Below are 16,708 nucleotides of genomic sequence, written 5' to 3' on the forward strand. Positions count from 1 at the left end.
TCTCATCCTCGTTATCGACGGGTTTTTAAAGGGTCATCAGAATTCGGTGACTCAAAAAAAAAACAAAACAAAACACTGTATGCACTGGGTAGGCTACTTCAAGGAGATGGGAAAGACAAGTGCTCGGGGTTCCGAACCATTTTCCTTCAGGGAACACTCCAGGTCTTAGACATCAGAACAACGGACCCCAAGGCAAAGCTCTGAAACAAGGAACAGTGTCTGAATCACAAACCGTTTTTTATTTATGAAAGATTCCTTGAGGCTGATCAATAAAATATCCTTTATGTCTATTGCTAGGATTTCAAAATCATGACACTTCAACAGCTCATTTGTCTTGGAGTGAAGAAGCAGCTCCCGGAGACAGGGTTTGTGTTTGTCCTTGGAAATAAGGACAAACAAGAGCCGGCAACTCAAGAGTCTTTATTTTCGTCAGCTTGCTCTTCTGCAGGCTTACACCATCAGCACCGCGTGAAGAGTGAAACCAATAAAAAGCATCTCCCTCAATGCAGGAGGCCAACTCAAGACTGTTTCTTGGCTCTGAAGCAAGGGTCTGTCAGTCAGGGTCAGGGAGGTTTCTGCTGCATTTAGCTGGGAAATCTTTCACACAGTGTAACTGGGAGCCTAAGATGAAGAAACTGAGGCTCCCAGGTAGTAATGCTTTGCTTCAGGCCGCCTTAAGTATGTGGCTTGCCCCACTAAGCGGTCATTAACTGAGACCCAGAACCAAGAAAGGAACAGACCCTAGAGCAGTGGCAAAGCCACAAACTCCACCACCATAGGACTTTTGTCAAGGAAGTCAAGCATCTCAGCCACAGGGTGCCATTTTGCAAGAAGCTAAAACTTCCTAAAGAGCCTTGACAACAGTATAAAGGGAACGATCATGGTAGGGAAGGAACTTCTCCCAGTCGTTCAAGCCCAGACTCTGTAGAAAGGCATGTAAGTCCTTTATGATCTGGCCCTCATTTCCTCTCCAGCTTCATTTCTTCTCTTCACCCAACACTTTTAGTTTAACTCCAAGTATCCGAACGACTTGAATTGTTAACCAAATGTGCTTTTCCCTCTGCCTGGAATCCCCCTCTCGCCCTCACACAACCTGACGTCAGCTGGCAACTTGCACTGCTTCTTCTTCAGGAGTCTACTTAGATGTTATCCTCTCCCACCCCTTATATTTTAAAATGTAGATTTTATGATTATTCAAGTAAGCTGAGACCAACAGATTAGAATATGATTGCCATTGAAAAGATAGTTTGTTCCTCAAAGTTCCCAAAAGAGAGCATGTCTTGCCATGCAGGGGCACACAGGTTGGTCAGAAGGCAGAGGGGAGTGAGGGGAAAAGGTGGGCAAGGGCCTTTGCTGGGGTTCCCACAGGAACAAACTGTGAAGTAGGGTAAGCAGGCTTGGGATTGGCTAGTTTGAATAGTTTCAGTGGGCTCTGGGGTGTAGGGTCTGTCCCTAATTGTCTGTATCTGGCCCTTGAGTGATTATGACATGGGAATAGTGGCCCAGAGTGTAAGGGGCTGAGAGAGGACGTAGGGGTATATGGGCTCTGAGCTGCTTAGTCTGCATATGAGAGACACACTAGCAGGCAAGTCCTTTACCGCCTCTAGGAATTGGCTGGCCCTGGAAGGAGTAGTCTCTCCAAGATCAGCAAGGTCCCACATGTCAAAATATCAGAAACACATGGTTAATACACCCTACACTATTCGAAGTAGTTAAATGCTCCTCTTACATTCACCATGGACTAACCCTCTGGTAAGACTGGCGACTATTTGAATTGACTACTTACCTCCTTGTTTACTACCACTTGTAGCCCCACGACTATAAGCTTATTGAGGACAGGGGCTGTGTCTTTTTCATTGCTAAGAATGGCAACAAAGTATACAGAGATCAACTTGATAGGCTTCGAGGTCTAACCCTTGGTTCTGGTGCACTAGGTGACATCACCTGCTGCAGGACTGAGTCTCCTGGACCATTCACAGCTCGTGGAAACGTGTCACGTCTTCTCCGAGAAGCGTTGCTCATTACACAGCACTCATCTTGCCCTTCTTTCCTCAGGAACCCACTTAGCATCATGCAAGTTCCTCTCTTCGGGTTTAGAAGCCAGACTGGAGTCAAAAACAAAGTTCTGTTGTTTTCAGGTTCTTGATCTGTTTTCCGAAAACTAAGAAAGAAAACAAACTAACAAAGGCATAAATCAAAAAATAAATTTTTTTCTCTATTTTGCTCCAAAAGATAAGACTGTTTGTAGAATTAAATGTCAAGGGATCTTATGACATTTCCTGGCAGAATTTGTGTGAAGCTTTCGACCAGTTAGTTTAATCCAAATTAGTAGGAGCTTCAGAAAAGGCTTTTGGCCCATCCTCAGCTGGGAAGAGGTTTTGTCATGAACTCTGCCAAATGCATAAGTATATATAAAAAGGGAGTAGAGGGAAATTGGGATTTTGGCCCAACTTTTTTTAATAACGAAGAAACAAACAAAATCCCCAGTTTAATTAAAAATTTCCCCATTCTGGCCTACCCTTTAATTTTTATGTTGCTACCCAAAAGTTATTACATAGTTAGTTAAAAAAGAGAAAGGGGAAGTATTTTTAATTTTAAAGGATAAGAGGAAAAAAACTCTTGAGTTTTTCTTTTTCTACATCCAGAGTTCAAACAGCAGTGGCCTGTGTTTCTTTAGCAGGTTTGTCTTACAGGCAACTAACAACAGCCTATCAGTTTTTAAAGTTCTAATTCTACGATGAGGCTCACTAATGTATACAACAAATGGAGTGCATGCACCCATCCAGTCGTACAGAAGCACATCACCCCAAAGCCCGTGTTGCTCTCTGCAGCTTCTAGTAGCACAACGTAGTAATTTCATCTCATTAGTAACTCGAATATAAATTTCTTGTAATAACTTTGGAATTGCCTGATCCAGTCTCATGGGTATTGGGTCGTGCCAATTCTCTTTGTTAAACATACATATCATGCAGGGGGACAATGCAACAGAACGAACCTTAGCGCTGTATGGGGTATCTTCACTCAGTAGTTCTTTGTCTCATGCAGGGATCTTCTGCTCCTCACGTTTGCAATCACTATCCAGCTTCGGCCTTGAATACTCAACAGCCTGCTGTGCAGGTCTCTGTGCCTGTTCGATAGGCTTCTCAAGTTCAGGATGTCTGTCCGATCCCAAACACATCCTCTTTCCACTATTTTCTATATCAGTTTGTGTCATGCCAACCATGCAGTCACCCAGTAGGAACCCTGGACATCATCCATTACTCATCCCTGTGCCCAGTCAATCACCAGGACATGCTCATTTCATCTTCTTAATATTCTCCATTCAATCTTTACTACCACTGCTCTAGTTGAGATCCTTACATCTCTAACCTGGATGGATGACTGCAACAACCTTCTGACAAACATCCCAGCTTCTAGTGTATCTCCCTTCACTCCGAACTACTACCACTGGAGTGATGGTGATAGACCAAGCCTGATAATATCTCCTTCCCACTAAAAATCCTGAGGTAACTTCCCTTCCTCCCCCAGAGCAGAGGGAGGCAAGGTAGAAACCCCTCCTGCCATAATCTCTAGCCTTACTTTGTTGATTCCCAGGTCACACATCACCCTTCAGTGATTCTAAACCACATGTAGCTCCCCTACACACCATGCTCTTTCTATGCCTTGGCATCAACCAATCACCAGCAGGCAAGCCTTAGAACACGTATAATAGGGAAAATAGAGTAGCACATATAACTGCTACAGGGAAAAGCAGTTACCACTAAAATAAAATAGAAAACAATTTTTGTTTACATTTTTTGGGATCTAGAGGAAAATGTAAAGAGAAGAAAATTAAAGATAATAAATCAGCTGAAATATTGATTTCCCGGCTTCAACATCAAGAATAAAGCATACTAGGTAGAGGAGTCCTTTTGGACTGGACTGTCACAGCTCCCTCTTTGGTGCTGGTTTTGGAAACTTTCCCAGCCTGAGACTCAAACTATTAATCAACAATTGTCTCTGAGTTGAAACCCACCAATTAAAAGATTTCGGTGTCTGACAAAGGACAAAACACTGCACTAGTCAGAGCTCACTCTGGAGCAATGTACTAAGCCTTTCTGAGAAGGCTTGGTAAATGACTGCCAGAGAAAACACAGAACAACGTAGAGAAAATTTCCAAAGCTCAAAAATTCCAGATGCCTGTGGATGGTAGGGAGCATGGAAAGTCTATCACATACCTTGACTATCAGCCCATGGTTGAGTGGCTTTTGCAATGAAAGGTATAATACCATTGTCATACCAAATGGTCCAGAAAGCCAAACATGTGACACAAATTAGTCTCAAGGGCCAAAGTGACGTGGCTGGAGTCAACTGAAGAACAACACTGTAACCCGAGAAAGTGCCAACAGCTCTGAGAGTGGGGCAAAGATCTAAAATAATCAATCGGCCAGAAGCAGGCTGGACAATACTCCATGCAATGTGGTCTCCTTCACCACAAGGCAATCAGGTCTACCTTTGGCAGGAGTCACAAGTCTGGCACCAAATGGTAACTCCGCATCAGAAACATAGTCCTTTACTTTGTGTCCTGTCTACATAATGGTGGATGTGCTGCCATGTGTGGGACAATGATGGATCCAGGGAACAATGATGGCAATCTGGGTGGTGCCAGCCCAACCAACAGCTTTATTCTAGTTGGTCTCATCAGAGAATGACCCAGACAGCTCTGTCAGCAGCCACAGTCTGTTTCCATTATTTGTAGCCCCTAAGGAAGGGTATCTTTAATCAGCTAATCTGTAGTTTCCCAAGTGACAGAACAAACCGTAGTCACTAGCAACAGCCTAAAAGTCAGTAAAAATGTAACAAGGCTCAGCAAAGAGGGTATTGGCTGGAGTTATGAGAGTAGCTTTTTCTGCCCATGGACCAGGCCAACCACTTCCATTTTCAGGTCTGTGTACCTGGCGCTGAGTCCGAGCAGCCACAGCAGTCCATTGGACACCACTGGGTTTCAGTTTGGCCAATCCATCAGTGAACGAGGCAGAAGGCATTTAGAGGAAACTCCTAATTGTAACCTAAAAGTATTTTTAACCCACCCTAAATGTAACCTTTATGAATCAAGGACACCATTGAGCCACTCCCTTTGTTTCAGGCAGTGGAATGGGGGGTAAAACTTTCCCCAAAGTTTAACTTTGGCAGCGGATAGCTGCCACCTTTTCATCTAAATCCAAGATGCAACAAGGGCTAAGCCAGCTGCATTCTTGAATATACCAATTCCATTGGACAAGTGAGGCTTGTTGGGCCCTTCTGTCTTGGTAGTTGTGAGTTTGTTTGATCCACTCCACTTTGGAAGTATCAGGTTGGATGGCTCAGGTGTTCAGTTTTGAAAAGACCCCAGTAGTCAGCTAATAGTTAGCAGACTATTAGCTAGAATAATAGTCAGAAGAGGGAGGAGGCAGAGGAGGTGGAGACACGATCTTTATCTTTCAGGGGTGCTCACACTCCACCAAAAGACAGTCTACGATGCCGGGGGTCAGTGCCCCCTTTAGTAAGGTATACAGAAACGCAAGGCATCTATGGAGAACTGTCTCCCAAGAGGTAAAAACTATAGAAAAATAATGCAAAAAGAAGTTTTGCTGTTTGTGCTGGAAGCACTCAGACTTGTGGTGAGATACTCCAGTCCATGATTTATAAATAAACAGATATTAAAGAGGTTTTACAGATTTTTAAAGCTCACCAATACCAGCTCTGACCATCCTGATCCACTTCACAAATGTACAACACATTAGATACAATACGTGGGCAGCCCATCAAAGCCCAACCCAAGTATCATTTCATTTCCAATTTTAATTTTCTCCTCAGCCATTTTAAAAATCTGACTAACTTCACACATAAGCCCAGCTAAGCTCCACTGCTGGATGTTAGACAAAATAGAGTTCTTCTGATAAGCCCTCAGGAGAAAGTCAGGAAGACTTGATTAAAGGAGAGATTTTAAAGTCATAGAGGTCAAAGCAGATTCCTTTTTAGGTGATTCAGTTTGGCATCATGGCGATATAATTATCTTAGTAAGAACATTCAAATTCTAGAACAAAAATATACTAAGCACGTCCTAATATCCCAAGAAATAGGGCTAGCAGTTACATAAAGTGAAGCTGGCTTATCTTAACATTCATCTTTTAAGCCTATTTTGTTCCATGGCCCAGGCTTCTTAAGAGACTGCCATGAGAATTTAGCCTCCATCCCCCTAAGAGCCTGTCTACAATGGCTTATAAAGCAAGGGATAAGAGCCAAATTCCAGGTTGGCCTCAGTTATGTCTAAATGTCAACTTGCTTATCCCACATAGTGAAACATATGAACATCCTGAGGCAGACCTCTATTAAGGGAATAGAGTCAGGTTTGCCCAAAGGACATCCAGGAATGTGCTGTCTCCATGATTCTATGGCTAGATAGAATCACAGATATGTTTATCATTCCATTACAATTCTTTACACTCTAGACCTTATGTTCTTAAACCACTCTGTTTTAGAGACGATCTCAATGTTTTAGTAAAGTACAAACATCATCAGCCTAGTGTTATTGTGTCCATGTGTATGTTCTGGATTAAGGCACTTTTCTTTTTTTTGGTTTGTATTACAAACCACATTACTTGATAAATATCTGAGAAAAATGGGAGTGGGTGAGTTGGAAATCAAAGTAGACTTCGCTTATTCTATGAATACAATCCTTCTAAGAAAGAAAGATTCTTACAAGTGTTTAGTTTTCTAAATAACTTTATAATGGAGAAAACCCATGCTCTTGTAAAAAGAGCCAAAGTCCTTATTCTGGTATAATTTACTCCCTTTTGGTCAAACAGGCAAATCAACAATAAGGTCATCAATATTCTCAGCAACACCAACCTCCATTTCTACCCCTATATTCCATTAATGAATTTATGCAGGGCCAGTGCCTTCTTTAGTATTAGAACCATGAACATCAGCTTAGTTCCACTGTGGTTTTACGAGGGAGATTAGAATGGTGTAGAAAGATCATTTCCCCCCAAAAATGTCACCTTTGATTTTCAACACATAATGTTTTATTACATATCTCTTTGGATTAGCAATACTTGATAATATTTCCAGCATGGGTTAGTTCTCTTAACCCAAAAGGACTAAGGCCTTTGATTCAAGAGTCAGATTTGCTTATATTGGCATCTAGATAACACAAACTTAACATCTAATTTCCTGATGTTAAAAAAAAAAAGTCATCCCTGATTGTCTAATTATAAGAGTATAAAACATATTACCTTAAAAGTTGTTTCTGTCCCAAACTTTTAAAGCACATTTTTCATCCAATAATGTAAACACATTCAGTACGATGCATTTGGTATGTTAACTCATACTCTACTTTTCCCTACCAAACTTGAAATAAAGTTCTTTAGTTGTAATCACCATTCTTCTTAAATATGTAGGGTATATCAAATTTTAAGTGAGTTTCCGCCATAAGGAAATAATGGTAACACTGACTTAACCTCCCAGAGTTTAAACAGTTTAAAAATGTTTCATTGCTCAATCTCTGTACTTAAAGAATTAGTCATAAGGAAGTTAGTGGCGAACAGGCCTAGACCTGGGTCACCTTGGGCAGGAAGTGGCTAGAAATTTGTAGATTTTAAACTTTTTTAAATCTGTTGGCCACTTTGGCTAAATACCCCAAAGACCTCCTATTCCACTATTCCTTCCCAGCTATCACAGCAAAAAAAAAGAAAAAAGAAAAAAATCCACCAGAATGGATGGGAAGGAGGTTACTTATGATGAAACACCACTAAGACAGTTACATCCGTAACCGTCTGTATTTTACGGATGTTTTAATATATGCCAGAAACAAAATTATAGTCTGTCATATTATAAACATTAAATAGGCCAGCCCACAGACCACCTAGGGTTCACTCACAGATTACACTGTAAATTCATACTACAGGACTACCTAAAATGTAGGCATTTTGCCAGGTGATATTCCTGCTGGTAAGTGCATGAGGAATACACATAAAACTAAAGCAATCCCAGAAATGATCTTCTCCAACTTATGCAGAAGTAGTAAGATCCTGATGCCAGAAAATAAAGTCTCTTTTTTTAAAATAAGAGGACGTGTTACCTGCACTAAAATCAAAATCGGTTGAAAGTGATCAGGTTTCTTTTTCACTTCTGAGTACCAACCTTAAAACAACTGCACAAATGCACACTCTGAGTCCAGTGACATTTCAGGAATGGGAGACTGAACTTATTGATATATATGAAAATAAACCTCACAACAATGAAGAATTAAAGATTAGAAGGCCTCCACTAATGGTAATAAGAAATAATTTGAAATATTTTTTTTTAATGTTGGATAATTTTTAAGAACAAAGTGACTAAAATTAATGTTGCAACTTTTCCAGATCTAATTTGGAACTAATTTGGACTAATTTTTGTGACAACCAAAAAATGGGGCAAGGCTAAAATCTCATTCCAAATTTAGTCAGCTACAAAGTTTCAAACTCACCCCCCATATAACCTCAAAAAATTTTAAATAAGTCAGTTTACAACAGAAATACTGAAAATAAATCATCCTTGAATACTTTTGAATTTTCCCCAGTGTACCACAAATCACATCCAGAAACCCAAACAAAACAATCACTGAAATGTTTGAGATCTGCTGCTGAAATTCAGAGCTGCAGGACAAGAAAAGGAGGCAGAACTAAGCGGATGGCCTGCTCTCTCTCTTGGCTTGGGCAGCACTGGTCTTCTGGAGGTCCTAAGCTATGCACGTTCAAGTTGTGAGTCCATAAAAGCCAGCAGTAACACTAAAATAATAATAATAGTATAAATAAAAATAGGCTCTGGTTAAAGAGAGAGGATTCGTTTACTGTCGTCCTGCTGAGGTACACTGATCACCGAGAGCAGGAAAGCTATTAGCATCCTGAATTAATGGGTAGAGTGGTTTTCAAACAAGATATTTTCATGATGGACACAATGTGGACTCAGCAAAGTTTCTCCTTCAAGAAAATACAGCTTCTATTTCAAAGAGCTCTGATTAGACTTAATACCATTAGGGAACCATCAAGGATTTGTGTTGTTGTTACTGCTTTTAACTATCAGTTACTTTCTAAACCAAAAATTGTGGGTAGTTAACTTGACCGACAGTCAAGGTTTAGGAATGCAGAAGCAAATCCAAGGTACAGACGAGCTTCAGATGTGGACAGGCCTTAAGGAGTTTGGAATCTTTTTAGGTTGTCAGGTCCTAGCCTTTCTCATCATCACCATTATCATTGTGATTACTTACTTGTCTGGGATTTATAAATAAAAATTCATTTCCTTCATCACATCCCCTCCGTATACTACACGATTTTAGGAATCCTCAGTAAGCTTTATTAGTGACAGTGTAAAACAATTACAATCAAAAACAAAATTAAACAAGCCTACCTAATGAATAAATTCTCAAACACTATTAATGCCTATAACATATCCAGCAGATATCTGTTTAAAAAGTCAACACCATTTGTAAATTAATTACCAAAAATATAACTGTTTTCAATTTCCATAATACTTGAAAGCATAAATATAAAGTTCAAAAGACCACATCCAACAAAATAGTCTATAAAACAAAGCTAACGTTAAAAGAATTGTTCAGTTGACTTTATAGCATTTATTTTGTTATATAAAATTATTTAAAACAGTACATTTCCTGTATCATACATGAAAGTTCACATCCAGATGTCTGTTCTATCAAATCCTTATTCTTTCTCCATTGTCAAAATCCTAATTTTCACTCCTGGTTAGATTTTTCTTCCTTGGCAATTCTTTTTGTTACCCCACTGAAATATTTCTCACGGAAGGAATTATGACCTTGGTACGGCAGAAAGTGATCACTCAGCAGATGTGAATACTGGTCCCGGTTCTGATTGGTTGGAAAATACAGAAAATAAAGATGTTTGAGTTATTTCTTTCGTTAGCCAGCAACCAAAGCAGTCATTTACTTTAAGGAAAATCTCACTCTCTGGTACACATTTGTTTTCCTTTATTACATGAACAAGAAATACACCACCACTTTATATCTGTATCATGCTTGGGTATCCAAAGTGTTTTCACTTACTTCACCTCATCTGATCCACACAACAGTCCTCTGCACAGAGAAGACAAAAACTTTTACTGGGAACACAGAGACCCAGGGAATGCAAAGAGAATCATCCGGGCAACTCGAGTTGGGACAACCACCTGCATCTTCCGATTCCTAGTTCAGCACAAACTGAAACCGTCTTTGACTATAAGAATTATCAAGCAAGGAAGCTTCTACTCCAATGGTGTACAATAACAAATTATTACATTTGTATGATGTCATACAGATCAGTAAAACTGTCTGGGGGTACATGCACGTTCAGTTAATGAAATAAACTATTCCTGGCAACTTTAAGTAACCTCAGTAGATGAAGACACAGGATAAACAAGCGATTTTCACACTTTTAGACTTCAGAGACAGGTGAGGACTAGTGCTTAGACTGACATTGGAAACTGGAAATATTAACCTGGGATAAAATGTCATGTTTCAGCTTAGAAAACTGAGGATAAGAAGACTGACAGACAACACTGAGACATCAGCTTCTCAGCCAATTTCACTAGCCACCTTAAGCTGTGGAAAAAAAATCTAATTAGAAATAAAATCTCATTTCCCGTGCGTTTCTGTAAATCCATATTCAAATGTACAGGGATTAATGTGATTTTGAGAATAGGCAGGAGACATAATTAGAAAATATGAACCCTAATTATTTATCCTGGTTTCAGTATCAAAATGATATCTATAAATACATCTGCAATATAACAATCCTCAAAATATTTTTGTATTTTTCCTCATTCCTGTATGAGATGAATACTTTCATTCTCTCCCTCATATCTAATATTAATAAAAGCCCAGGTTTAGCCAAAATAAAATTATGTTGGTTGATTTGTTTATTCCAAAACTATTTTGCCCCAGAATGTTTTTTTTTAATTACACAAAAAAAGAAATTATTAAACATGCCCAGATTTCCTGATTCATTTAAAAAGAAAAAAAGTGGCTATTTAAATTTTATGGCACTAAGTATACTACAGTTCCAAATTCTTGCAAGCACGTGAAAGCATGCCAATGGTTACTAACTTCAGGCTATATAATCCCCAAAAGATAAAAAGTTAAAGAATACCAAATGAAAGGTCATATTTATGGGGTATTTATTATGGGCCAAAACCATCCTAAATGCTTTACATGCACTAGCTAATATAAACTCATCAGCTCTAAGAGATAAGTACACTATTATTACCATCTACAGATGAGGAGTTATTTAAGAGTACAGGCCCAAGATAATACAGCTGGTAAGTGACAGAGCTAGGATTTGAACACAGGTCTACCAGACCCAGGGACTACACCCTTTGACTATAACATAATGAGATTTTTTTCCCCAAAAGAGCAACTCTTTCCTCAACTCAAGAAGCAGGAGTATCTCTGGGAATAAACATGTGATGAACAAAGGCTTCCCAGAAAGGAAGAGACCTGGATCAGAAATGCTATTAACTTAGTTCTAGCAACTAAGAGGATTATTTCAATGACACAAAATTTTCATACTAGAAGGAGATATAAGGGCCACAGGATGCCTGAGGGATACCATAACCCTAGCAGTACTGTCGACTGGACAGGAGGACTCAACGCCCACGTCTCCAGGCCGGACCTGGGAGAGCAGCAACACAGGGCAATGGTCCAGCATTTAGCCTTGCCTTGTGCATGCCAACTTTTATCAGAAGTCTGACTGAAGAGTCATAGGAAAGGAAGGGACTTGCCATCATCTGCTCTTCCAGGCGTTCTACATTCTGTCCTTATATCAAATAAGATCACTAGAAAACTTGCCTACTTTCTGAACTACATTAGCTTAATCCTGGCAGAAATACCTTTACTTGGTTATGTGTAAAGCTATGTCCAGAAGCGACATCTCTCCTGCTACAGTACTTCTCACAGCTCTGCATCATTCCCCACCCAGTCATCAAAATCAGAAACCTGGGTCAAATCGCTCTCCCTTTTCTTCTCACATTAATCTAAAATCTTAGATTCTGCACCCTGTATTTCTCACATCCACTCCTCCTCTTCATCCATAACTCCAGTACTATAGTTTAAGCCTTCCTCATCTCTCCTTGCTTTTTTTCTAAACTGCCAGTTGCCTTGCCTTTGTGGCTCCCTCTCTATTCTCCATAATGGGATCAAATGCAACTTATTAGAATGCAAATCTAATATTCCAGCATTCTGGCTAAAATCCAAATGAGTTCAAACTTTCCCCAATTCTGAGGCTTTTCCCTTAACATTTGGGAGTGAGATTCAATTGCACATCCGTTTGCTGAATGTCTTCTCACTTTCCTCTTCTGTACAAGAGGGATCAGAACACTGTCAGGCAGTGAGATCCTTCCCAGCTTTGCCCTCTGTCCTCTCTTCTCCCTGTGACTCCTCTAAGCCATGCAAGAGCACCTCTACATCTCAAAATGCACTGCAGACTACTTCAGTGAATGTCCTGGGGCTGCAGTGGTATGACAGGACAGAAATGTGTGATCCCAGAGTGCTAGCTTAAAAGGTAGAGACATGGTAAGACAGCTGAAGACCAGCATGAGCCAGGGACTGACTCGGGCTCAGTTACTTGTGTGCCTAACCCACCTAAACTGCCAATTATGCAGCTCACTGGGGGAAGCAGGAGAGAAAAGCCGAAGCACAATGGAAGGTAGGTATCCTCATAGACCAAAGTGGGAGCTTAACCAAATAGCTTGTCTTTGACTTAAAGGATATATATAGGACAAACTGAGGAGGAAGAAGAGACTACAAAGACCAGAGGCAGTGACTGAGAATGAACAGCAGAAACCTGGAAAACCCAAAAGTAATGATTAAAACCTATGCCAATTAATGTTGATCAAGAAAACATATACTACCTATGGCATTCTTTTTTTTTTTTTTTTCCTATGGCATTCTTTATCTAACTAGTTTAGACTTAAAGATTCCCTCAGAACATATAGTAGTAAAAGCAAAATAAGCCCCTAACAGACCATATATTCAGTGCTACAGAGACCCAGTGACACAGAAATACATGCTACGGGAAAAGTGGGGAAAGACTATTAACCTTCGAAATGCAACCTCTGGGGGCTGGGGGAAATCCTATTTATCTCCCAGGGAGTAGAGAAGAATCAATGTGAGGTATGTGTTTGGGTCCTATACTGGAACGCCTCCTTCTATAAGACTGATTGCCCCCTAACTGTGAAATAAGACATTCATAACAAAAACTCCTGGAGAACCCAAAAGCTCCAAATCCCTTGTGCAGCCAGGGACCTGGCAAGAGACGTTCTATTACTAGCAGCGTTAAGTCCTGCTTCGGGATAAGCCAGACACTCCAGAGACTCTGGCTACCATTTTCATCTAAGTGGAAAAGACATGGTTCATAAAATGTTCCACATAAAACATTCAGTACATTTATGGTCCACATATTATCACATACATATCATATATGTAAATATCATTACCTATGAACAGTACACATTTAACATATACTCTGGTCCTTATGAAAAATACCATTTGCAGCATTCAGAACTTATGTTACCTTGATGCTGAATAAAATGGCAAACTCGCTATTTTTTTCTCTCTTTTCCTTCTCTCTTTCATCCTATCTTTAGTTTAGTTTGCCAGGGCTCACACTTGAGATGATGATATTCAACTCTACATATTTTTCATCACCTTTTGATAACTCTTCTCTATTCACATTCCCTGCCCATCTCAACCAAGAATATCTGCAGATTTTTTTTTTTTTTCAACTCAGTATCTCAAAGGCCAAGGGTTTACTTAAGAGGAGAAGAGTATCCTCAAGCAACACAACCCTTGATGTCCCTCACTAACTCAGTCTTGCCCCAGTGTTTGATTTCTGGTTTCTCTAACACTTCCAAATCTGTCTATCACTATCAGTCATGATATCATCTATGTATCATAAAACCTGAGTTCTGCCAATCTTTAGTAAGCAAGAAATACTTCATGGAAAATAAAAATACACAAAGAATTAGGAAATGCCAAGAAAGAAAACTATGGCAATGAAAGCTTACAGACCACCTTCCCCAAATTTCATAACTACTGGTTAAGTTTTGGCACATGGCAGTACTTAAGGAAATATGAATAAAATATTAAGATTGTTGATTACACTATCTACTGTTTATCATTTTTATAACCAGAAATCAAGAACTTCTGTAGGAAAATCTGTGCTAGCTACAGATGGCTACATAATGGAAATACACAGCTTTCGGACCTATCACTTAACTTTGTAAGACAAACAGCAATTGTAAATATGACGAGAAACATACAAGTTCTGATTCAAGAAAGCAACTGATACGTATTTGCAACTATGTGTTTTACATAAGTGAATTATTTAATTTTCTGCATCTTTTCACAGCAGATTATTATCTAACTTTTACAGATATGGAAAGAGACTAAAAGAGTTTAAATAATCTGCCACAAGTCACACATCTAGTAAGCAGTATTTCCAGAATTGTAGACTAGATCAGCCTTCAAAGCTCATGCTTTTTCCGTCACACTTTTTTTTTTTTTAAGTAGAAATTACATCAAAACAATGGTTAAAGAGTTAACTTCCCACATGGTAGATTAGTGGGTCGTTCAAAATGGAGTTTGACATTTAGAGGACGTTCTTCACGGAACAGCAACATATTTGGTAGCACATATTTCAGATCTAAACTTTTAGACAGAACCCCTTTAACCACTGTCCCACCCAGCCAATTTCCTGTCCTATCAGTACTGCTAATTCTAAACATAAACCACTCGAGGAATTTTAACACACTTGCCAAAAAAATCAAAGGAAGCTTTACAATTGGTAGTGTACTTTTATGTGTACAGTGCCCTCTGCTGGCTGAAGCAGATAAATCCTTCTTTATAGTATTTCCTGCAATGGATAAAGATAGTTTAAAGCAGAGCTGACCATCATGCATCCGACAGTCAGGAGCACTCTATCTCCCTCGCTGTCTCTAAGTCCTGATTGTTGTAAACGTCTAGAGTTACAGAGCAGCAACGTGATGGCCATTTTCCTTCAGAGGGCACTGGCATTTATTCACACCATTTCATTTTTAGAAGAATAGTGTGGAAATATACAAATACATATTTACCTTAGTGACTATAGAGTGTATCATTGTCATTTATGTCCATTTGCAAATTATTCTCGAGAAAAATAAAGGAAAAGTACATAAACTAGACCTTATTCAAGTTAATCTTTATTTTTACAAATAACTCTACATCAAAAGTAGAGCATCAAAAAGAACACAGGAGACATTAAAAGGAAAGTACTTCAGACACGTGTAATTTAATAAATGTTAATCTAAAGGGGAACAAATTCTCAAGAAAAGAAAAAAAACTGTATGTTGTGTAGTTACATCTGAAGCTGACACTTTGAATGGAACTAATGACACTCTGGATTACACTGGGAGAATACATATATGTAAGAGCGTCCTGAACATCATAAAACTGCTCAGACTTTAAAGAAACTAAAGTTGACAACTCCATTTAGGTAAAACTATCCTTCTAATTACTGCCTTCTCCCAGAAATCTGCCATTCTTTGTTATCATCTCCTCCTTAAACAGAAGGAAGGTGTTATGATTTTCCACAGTATGGCGATTCAGCTGCTTTTTTGGTTTGCTTCTCATGAGAAATGAGGCCTAGGTATGATGGGATTAAAATGTTTCTGTACCACTGACTTTTGAAGAGTGATATTAGGGTAATGATAAAATTCAGTGTATTTTGAAACAGAAAACTTTTAGCTAGCCATAACTATCTATTCCTACTCTTCTTTCAAATGGATGATTTAAATGCCGTTGAATTTGATTGTTTTTATTCTAGAGGGGCCCAGAACAATCACTGAACAATTACTATTCATTCCATAAATATTTACTGAGTGGTAAGCAAAACAGTCAAGCTCTGTGAATTCACAGTTATATACTAGCGGGAACAGACATTAAACAATGTATACCCAAACATATATTTACAAACTATGATTAAACACTGGGAAGAAAAGGGTACTATAAGAATATAAGGAGACACCTAGTTAGATGGGGGAGAAGAGAATGGATAAGAAAGGCTTCCCTAAGGAAGTGACATTTATCTGAGACCTAAAGGATGAATCAAATTTACTCGTAGAAAGAGACGAGAAGAAAGCATTCTAGGGAACACATTGTGTTCTAGCGAACACAATGAGGGAGGAAACACAATGTGAAAAGACTCAGACTAGAAAGAGGTAAGTAAGTACATTCTGGGAACTGAAAGCAGGCTAGTGTGGCGAAGGCTTGCAAAACTAAAGGGAAGGTGGCACAAAATGAAACTGGAGAGACAGGACAGAAGTCTAAGATCAGGCCGGCCTCGAAGGTTATGCGAAGGATTTTGAATTTTAGTCTAAATTTCACAGAAAGTTATTGATGACTTTTACGCAGGGGAGTTTCGTTATCTATTTACATTCTGAAAGATATTCTGGCTACCGTAGAGGAAATGTAATGGTAGGAGAAATTCCAGAGGCAGGGAGACCAGCTGGAAGACTACTGCAGTAGTCCAGGAAAGCGGCACTGCACCATGTCCTTTGGGAAGTAGGGAGGAGGATAAAAATACATGCACCTACTCAGCTACCCCAAGCCAGATTTCTAAAAGTTATCCTTAACTCCTGTCTCTCTTGCCCCAATTACTCAATT

At 39.3% G+C, this 16,708-nt stretch overlaps 1 protein-coding gene across 8 annotated transcripts in view; it reads right to left on the reverse strand.

The window, feature by feature from the left end:
- Window positions 1-220: 220 nt before the first annotated feature.
- Window positions 221-16,708, reverse strand: part of TRMT11 (tRNA methyltransferase 11 homolog) — a 73,327-nt gene continuing 56,839 nt past the window's right edge. For all 8 annotated transcript variants that reach the window (XM_082406203.1, XM_082406204.1, XM_082406201.1 and 5 more), the window contains one exon: window positions 221-9,883. In XM_082406203.1, the coding sequence (XP_082262329.1) occupies window positions 9,752-9,883 (132 nt within the window). In that variant the 3' untranslated portion in view covers window positions 221-9,751. The remainder of the gene's footprint in view (window positions 9,884-16,708) is intronic.

Source organism: Balaenoptera borealis (assembly GCF_965194805.1).
Source record: "Balaenoptera borealis genome assembly, chromosome: 9".
NCBI classification, from domain to species: Eukaryota; Metazoa; Chordata; class Mammalia; order Artiodactyla; family Balaenopteridae; genus Balaenoptera; species Balaenoptera borealis.